Raw genomic sequence first — 8,725 nt, 5'->3', positions numbered from 1 at the left:
TATATATATATATATATATATATATATATATATATATATATATATATATATATATATATATATATATATATATAATACTAGGGATCTACCGGATTTTCGTTGTGGATTATGCGGCCGGAATTATAATATTTCAGGCTGGAAAGCCGAAATTTAAATTTTACCTTTTTTTTTTTAAAACATGTCACACAAGCCACATGTCACAAATTGACACAATGTCAATTAAATTAAAAAATCATTATCCTACAGGGCAATGAAGAACTATAGGTAAACCTTGAAAAAAAATACAAATATCTTAACAAACACAATGCAACTTTATTTGCTGTAATCAATTATGTAAGTGTTTCTAGAAGTTTAGGAATATTGTAGTGCAAAAAGAGTTGCTACCTAGTTTTAATTAACAAACTAGTTCTTTTTTCATCAGAAATGTTTCCTGCTTCTGAGAAGTTACCTGCTTCTAAGAAAAGTCTCATTCTAAATGTTACTTAAATTTTAAATAGTTAAAAAATATAGGATGCTTAATACAGTAAATATTTCAATGTATATATATATATATATATATATATATATATATATATATATATATATATATATATATATATATATATATATATATATATATATATATATATATATATATATATATATATATATATATATATATATATATATATATATATATATATATATATATGTATATACATATATATATACATATGTATATATATGTATATACATATACATATATATACATATGTATATATATATACATATGCATATATATACATATGTATATATATGTATGTATATTAGGGCATGCCAAAAAAAAAATTTTTGGTCGCGCTTTAAAAACCTATTCTATACATAAAAATAAGCAAAAATATGAATTTTTATTGTTCTATCTCAATTCTAGGTGCCAGAAGATGAAATCAAGATTTTACGAAAATACGCAAAGTATGATGAAAGTACATGAAGGATGGCAAAATAACAAGATTGCACCATTTTGTGTTTAGTTTAAGATTACAATCACTACATGACATATATATTATAAACTGTTAATAATTTTTTATAGCTTAATAGTTAAAAATAGTTAAAATAACATTAACTTTTTCAAAAGAAATGGGTCCAAAAAAGAAGAAAAATGTATATGTAAGTGAAAGTGTCAGACGACCATTATATCTGTTAACTAACCCAATTTCACAGCTACCAAATACACAGCTTCCAACCAATGGTAGTATTTTAAGATATTATCAATATTTAATTTCAAGTAAAAAGAAAAGATTTATTAAAACACAAATTAACATGGCCTGTAAGAAGCAAAAAGGAACAAGGAACTTGGTGTGCAAAAGTAAGACATAGCTGTAAAACATAAACATTTTTATTCCTAGATTAAAGAGGACTAAATAATTATTTTTTCAGGTGCAATAAATGTTAAATAAATAAAATATTTTTTAAAAATCTAAATTAGGTAGAGATTTTTGTGACCTTGAGACGCAATCAGACTGCTTGATTAGACAAATAGTCAACATTTGGACCAAAGCAGGATTTCAAGCATACATCATTTCAGAATATTCAATTCTTGACAAACTTCAAGCTCTAGACAAGAAGTATCAACTTTTGAAAAAACGTGTTACCCTGAAATATACCAAAGATACTAGAGAAAATATTAAGAATGAACTCATTTCAACAATGGAACAGTTGTTTGACATAGGCAAAGATAACTTAGAGCAACTGATGAGAAGTGACAAAATAACACCAAGAACACAAGCTGCTATTGAAGAAGACCTAAATTTCTATCTAGACCAGCAAACAGACAGGTAAGAGTATCAATTATATTGTAGCCTTTTTGTAAATTTCTCTATATTAATCAAATTGTTAGTAGCGCAGCTACTTTATGTAGGGCTTTCAGTCTGTCTGTCTTTCAGCTATCCATCTGTCTGTCCATCAGAGTAAGTTATTGCATTCTAATGTTATACATTTTTGTTTTAGGAAGTGGTTTATTTCTAAGCCAGATAAAGAGCTAGCTACCATCATTGAGAAACGACTAGAAAGGTATAAAAGACAAGAACAAATGAGAATGAAGTACCTAGAGGAGAAAGAAAGATGTAAATCAGCTCCCCCACCACTTGATGAAAGTGATGAAAACTTGACGCCAACTAAGAAAAGGTAAAACAAGTGTCATAATTACTTTAAAACTGTTAAAAAACTTACTTCTTAAAAATGAAATCCTAACTTATTTATATAAATATTTTAGATACTAGTCTTGTCCAGCCAATTTGGATATGTTTGACTCAACTTTGACAGATCCAGATTTTGCTGTAGAAGAAGACTCATTCGAAGGTAGTGATGATGACTTTGAATATGGTGCTGCTCATAATAAAACCCCAAAAGTCTTACCTAAAGGCTCAATGCAAGTAAATAAAAAGATTACAAGAGAAGAATTGATGGCAGTAACTACACCTATTTGTGCTAGAGGGTTAATCAGCATTGAATTACAAACCTGGCTGTTGTCGTCTGTTGTTAATTATCTGGGAGGAGATGTTAATCAGATGGGCATTTCTAAATCTAGTATTTCAAGAGAAAGAGCGAAAGTAATTGAACATCAAGGTAATTTTTAAAGGGACACCTAAAGAAAAAGTCGTTTATGCCAACTTTTTGCCAGTCAAAATTAAGTTTTTTTTTTCAAATCAAAAAGTTTTTCTTCAGATGCCATATTTCTTATCCCTGATTTTCTAATGTAAGTCTATTATAAATGAAAGTTATGATTAAAATCTTACTATACCTTTAAAGAGTGGAATATTTACCTAAAAATAAACCATCATAACAATAATATATTATGTTAAAAATGATCTTTATTTAGGCAATACCATCAGAGAAAATTACAGAGAGACAATGGCTGGAAAACATCTTGTTCTCCACTTTGATGGCAAGCTGTTAAAACATTTAGATGAAAATACCTTGCAATCTGTTGTAAGAGATAGATTTGCTGTCAGTGTTACTAGTCCTGAATTTGAGAATAAAAACGATCTCTTACTTGGTGTTTTACCTGCAGAGTCTGGCAAAGCTGTTGATGAAACAGAAATTATTCACAACTTACTTGAGTCCTTTGAAATATGCAATGAAATTTTCACAATTGTTGCAGATACTACCAATGTTAACACAGGAGCCCATGGAGGAATTATAACCAGGTTGTGCTATATTTTGGGAAAACCTGTTCTCTGGCTGTTATGCAGACATCACATGTTTGAAATAGCAATACATAAGGCAATTGTAATTGTCCTTGGACCTACTGCTGCACCAGATAGACAGTTCTATAAAGATTTCAAGAAGGACTGGGAAGTATATCACGCCATAATTCAAAAAGCTAACCTGCCTGAGTTTAAGAAATTTGATGAGAAGAAGCTGGAAGTTGGATCTGAACTTCATAAACTTTACCTGGAAGCTCAGGAATATCTGAAGTTTGCTCTTAATCACGAAGTGTTTCCAAGAGATGATTATAATCATCTAGTTAAGTATGCTGCTTTTTATTTAAATGTCTCATCACCAAAGCTGAATGGTTTTAAAATTTATCAACCAGGAGCCAATCACAATGCTCGTTTCATGGCTGACAGTCTTTACAATTTAGCTATTGTTATGACATCAGGTATAATAGATTTTCTGCCTAAAGATCAGTTACCTCACCTGGAAAAGTCAGCTTTTATATGTGCAGTTTTTTATGCTTCATGGTATTTACGTTCATACAAAGCAGAATATGCTGTTAAGAATGATATCCTGTCATTCAAGTCAGCTTATGTTATACAACAAGAGTTTGATGTCAAAATTGGCAATGCTTTTCTGAAATTTTTTCAGCAACACTCTTGGTACCTTGCCCCAAAGGTTGCTGTGTTAATACTGGCAGATCCAGATTTTGAAGAGAAGCTTGCAGTTCTAGACAAGCTGTTGACCTTTGAGGTACCAGATATTAATATTATTCCCAATGGTAAACCTGATGCTGTCCTAGTTTTACCAACCTCTGAGGTAACAGAGTTGATTACAGAGGAAAGTTGGGCTCTTTTCATTGTTCTAGGCATACAGGACGAAATTCCTACCTGGAAAATAGCTGCTGGAAAGCTGGAGGAAAATGATTCCTATATATCATTTTGTGAGTTTGTAAAATCTCTAAATGTTACAAATGACCCAGCAGAGCGGAATATCAATCTTATACAAAGATATATCAGTAGCACATTAAAGGAGGACAAAAAACAAGATATACTGCTAGTTGTCAGAGAGCACAGGGCATTAATATCATTAGAAGCTGACCAAAGTGCACTGGCCAAATTGTAAAATATCTGTTATAGTAACAATATTAGATTTTAAACTAAAAAATACCTTTCCTAACTTTTTTATTTCTTCATTTTCAAAAAGAATATTTTTTTTCAGAAAAAAACAACGATTTCTCGTATTTGCGTAAAAACCTAAAATCATCTTCCAGCACTAAATATGGTCCTAGAGAGTTCAAATTTGGTTTATATACTTCTTTTTATGTATAGAACAGGTATTTATACCGCGACCTTTCATTTTCTGAAAATCGTGATATTTTGGCTCTCCCTAATGTATATATATATATATATATATATATATATATATATATATATTTATATATATATATGTATATATATACACATAGATATATATATATATATTTATTTATTTATTTTTTTATTTTTTTTTATTTTAGGTGCCCCAAGAAGTCGTAACGGTTTTGTCACAGAGCACCGCGGAAGTGCTTTTAACCAGGAAGTTCACGCCTCCTTTCTTACCGTGACGCGAAAATATACCCAATGCTCGTTTCGAACCTGGATCTCCTGCATATAAAGCAAGCGTTCTAACCACTGCGCCACTCTCGCACAAATATATATATATATATATATATATATATATATATATATATATATATATATATATATATATATATATATATATATATATATATATATATATATATATATATATATATATATATATATATATATATATATATATATATATATATATATATATATATACATATGTATATATATATTTATATATATATATATATTTATGAAAAATGAAAGTGAACGAAAGCAATATGTGTAGGGTTAAAAAAAACTTTTTCGCACTTTATTTCCGCATTATACCCGTTGAAAGTTTTAGCATTTTACCCAAATCCAAAATATTGTTAGCAAGTATTCTGAGTATCGAATAGCATATCGAGTGATAATACTAAAAAACACTTTTCAAAATGCAAAAAATTAAAATATAAGAAATCCTTCAACTTTGATATAAGAAATAAAAACTTTAAATAATTGTTATATTTATTTTTAAATGAACATTGAATTTCATATATTAGTTTTATATTTGTCTAGGTTAGAATTGCCAATATATCTGAATGACAATTGTTAAACTTACATAAGATTTACTATTTACTTATCTTAATTTAATCTACTATTTAATTTACTATTTACTTATCTTAATTTAATCTACATGTTTTACAGTTTGTACAGACTTTTATCTTTTATATTATATAAGAGTTTTACATCATATATTTACAATACTATTTTTAACTTGTGGTTATTTTTTTATTTATTTAAGCTGTTTATTATATATCATTATTTTTTATATATTATAAACTATTATATCTATATATATTATATATTATATATTATTATATTTATTATTTTTAGTATTATTTATTATACATTTTATGTTATTTTATTTATTCATTTAAATTCTTATTTTTATCAATGAAAAAGTTGTAGTGACTTAACTCATTCATACCTTCTTTGAGCCCCTGCCTGTTTTTATAAATCCTTTTTTTTTATTGTTTTTTAAGTTTCTTTGTGTTTTTATTACCTTGTTATACGTACAGCATTGCTGTAAAGAACAATGGTATCAAAAAGAAACTAGCCAAGAATTGAAAACCAAATGCAATATTATTATACTGCCGAAAACTCATTGACGACTTTAAAACAACAAAAAAAGCTAACTTTATCATCTGCTCAAACTAAGCCCAAAAACCGGACTCGTTGAAACATCTATTTTGAAGCACTTTAATCAAAGACATATTATGAAAAAAAATCCTAACTAACCCCAGTCTCCGCATATATGCTTTTTGAAAACTGTTCGAAATAATATTAGTTTAGTTTTTTCAATATTGAGTTGAAGTTAAGTTTATTTTCATCGTTTGCCAATGTTATTATAATATAGTTATAAAAAAAAAGAAGGTAAAGAAGGTAAGCATTATCAACAAATGTAATTGCTATTATTTTTGAGGATTATAAAGATTATCTATATAAAAAAAAAAATTACTGCGTAATTTATTTGATGGTTGGATTTAAAATTCTTTTTATCATTATTGTCTATGTGTTAATAAAAAAAATGTAAACAAAAGTAAAAAGCATAAATGCTTCTAAAATTACTAAACTTAGATTACAAAGTTCTTAGTTTTCGGTTTTTACAGTATTTTGGTGAGAGTAAGAATCTTAGTAGTATAAAAGTGTAAACGTTAAGAGATATCCTCAGGAAGGGCTTGTTAAAGCCAATTTTTCTATCATTAAAGAAGATATTAACAGGTATGTTATGTAAATTTACAGTTAAAGATAACAGAAATACCAAATGCATTTTTTTTTATTCTATGTGCTCTTACTATTAATTGTTAAGTTTTTACACTAAGATTACACTAAGTAAACTAGCTATACAGTTTACAAAGTTGGTTCTTCAACAGCGGACAAAATTTAATGCTTATTTTTAACATTAGAAATCAAATAAGATAAAATACTAAAATAAAGTAGCTAAAAATTTTGTATAAAAAATAACTGAAAATAGGTAAACTCAAGGAAAACAAACAGAGAAAAAAAGAGAAAAAAAAAGCGGTACGAATAAGATCTTGTTACATTTTTCTTAATTAATGACAATTCAAGTTGACTGAAAATGGAAAAAAACACGCGACTTAAATGAAAACTGGAGACTAAATTTTATTACTATTAGTAATACTCCAGAATCCTCTTTAAGTTTAAAATTTCATATACTGCTACATTAACAGTATTTTTTTTCAAGACCTGTCAAACTCTTTTATGGTTAATGTACTCTAGCGTTTTTAGGATTTGGGAAGCATTAATGATTTAAGTCATCAAAAAAACACAAATTTTTGAAAAAAAACTACTCAAGTCAATATTAGTATTAGAGCGGTAAAAGAAAATGGTAAAAAAATTATTGATCAAACAAATAAAACAAAAAAAATGATAACAATAACGGTTGACAATGTTAACATGAAAGCAACAACACAGAAAATTACATTCTGATGAGAAACACACGCATCAATAGCAAGTAACTTCGATTGTGCAACTAGGTTGTGTTATTGAAGCTGTCTTTTACAGCAAAGCAGCAATTTGATTTTGATGTAGTAGTGATGGAGCATTCAGATGATGCAAGCTAAAAATTTTCATCATAGGTTGGTTAAACAAATACCATACGTGAAACATCTTTATCAGATAGATCTTTGCGTATGCGCTTTACAACGTTGAGTTGAATACTTCTCAATAAAACAGTTTAACAAACAGCTAGTGAACAACTTATTTAAACGATATATTAAGGAAGCATAACTTTTTAGAAGTAATAGAAGAAGATTCAATAAACTCTGTAATAAGTTCAAGAAATAATGGAGAATTCTAAAAAATTGTTAGGTACAGGGTGTATTGGTATATTTGTATTCGAAATTACATTATTAGAGAAAAAAATAAAATCAAATAAGTCAACAAACTGTTGCAAAAGAATCGATTAAAATATTTTGATTACTGAAAAAAAGAAACAAGAAACTAAAATTTTAAAGGTGATCACTTATTAAAAAAGATTAGTAGCTGATCATTTAACAATTTATGTATAAATGTGTGTGTGTGTTTATATATACTATATATATATATATATATATATATATATATATATATATATATATATATATATATATATATATATATATATATATATATATATATATATATATATATATATATATATATATATATATATATATATATATATATATATATATATATATGTGTGTGTGTGTGTGTGTATGCACATGCTTGCAATAACTACCAAGGAAACACTTTATAAGCAAATTCAATAAAAGAAGGATGTCAAGAATTAATCTGTTTTAAACATTTTTTGAACGCATTTTGTTTAAAAAGATTTAAGTTCTGTAATAAACGGCTTAAAATATGTGTAATTGTTTTAAAATAGTCAACCACGCAATAATTGAATATATTTTTTGTTTTGTTTGAACTTACTGTCCTTGGAAAAACTTTGTTTAGATTGTTTTACGACATTTAGACAACCTAAACCGATACAGCGATTAGTTGCTTGTTGTAATGTAATACAGGTGCTTGTTACTAATGATTAATCGTTTTTACTTTTTTTTTTCTTTTTTTAAATATTATACATAATTAAATGTTTTTAAAAAAAACCTTAACTTTCAAGAAATAGCTCTACATATTTTATAATACGTTGTAGTTCTATCAGTTATTGTACTCTCTCAGTTATTGTAAATATTATATTTGATAAATAGCATTTACATGCGTAAATGCTATTTATCAAATTTTGTTACTGAAGCAAAAAGTGATAGGTAAGTTTCAAGCTTGAATGTTTCTATGCATAACTTCTAGTGTGTATCATTTGGTTACAAACGAGGTTTTATAATACGTTGTAGTTC

At 27.0% G+C, this 8,725-nt stretch overlaps 1 protein-coding gene across 1 annotated transcript; it reads left to right on the top strand.

Annotated features, from left to right (window-relative positions):
• The first annotated feature begins 1,681 nt into the window (after nucleotides 1-1,681).
• LOC136080839 (uncharacterized) lies at nucleotides 1,682-2,176 on the top strand. Its single transcript, XM_065798105.1, has 2 exons — nucleotides 1,682-1,814; nucleotides 1,987-2,176. Exons 1-2 carry the CDS (start codon nucleotides 1,687-1,689, stop codon nucleotides 2,165-2,167), a joined length of 309 nt encoding a protein of 102 aa, XP_065654177.1. The 5' UTR covers nucleotides 1,682-1,686; the 3' UTR covers nucleotides 2,168-2,176.
• Nucleotides 2,177-8,725: the final 6,549 nt, after the last annotated feature.

This window comes from Hydra vulgaris, chromosome 05 (assembly GCF_038396675.1).
Source record: "Hydra vulgaris chromosome 05, alternate assembly HydraT2T_AEP".
In the NCBI taxonomy this organism is placed as follows: Eukaryota; Metazoa; Cnidaria; class Hydrozoa; order Anthoathecata; family Hydridae; genus Hydra; species Hydra vulgaris.
Note: the sequence above shows the minus strand (reverse complement) of the source record. Positions and strands in the feature narration are given on the sequence as shown.

Bases quoted from the DNA above. Each gene is read 5' to 3' on its own strand.
- LOC136080839 (XM_065798105.1), top strand. From the start codon at position 1,687: ATGGAACAGTTGTTTGACATAGGCAAAGATAACTTAGAGCAACTGATG. The intron at 1,815-1,986 runs GTAAGAGTATCA...TTTTTGTTTTAG, and splicing joins CTAGACCAGCAAACAGACAG to GAAGTGGTTTATTTCTAAGC.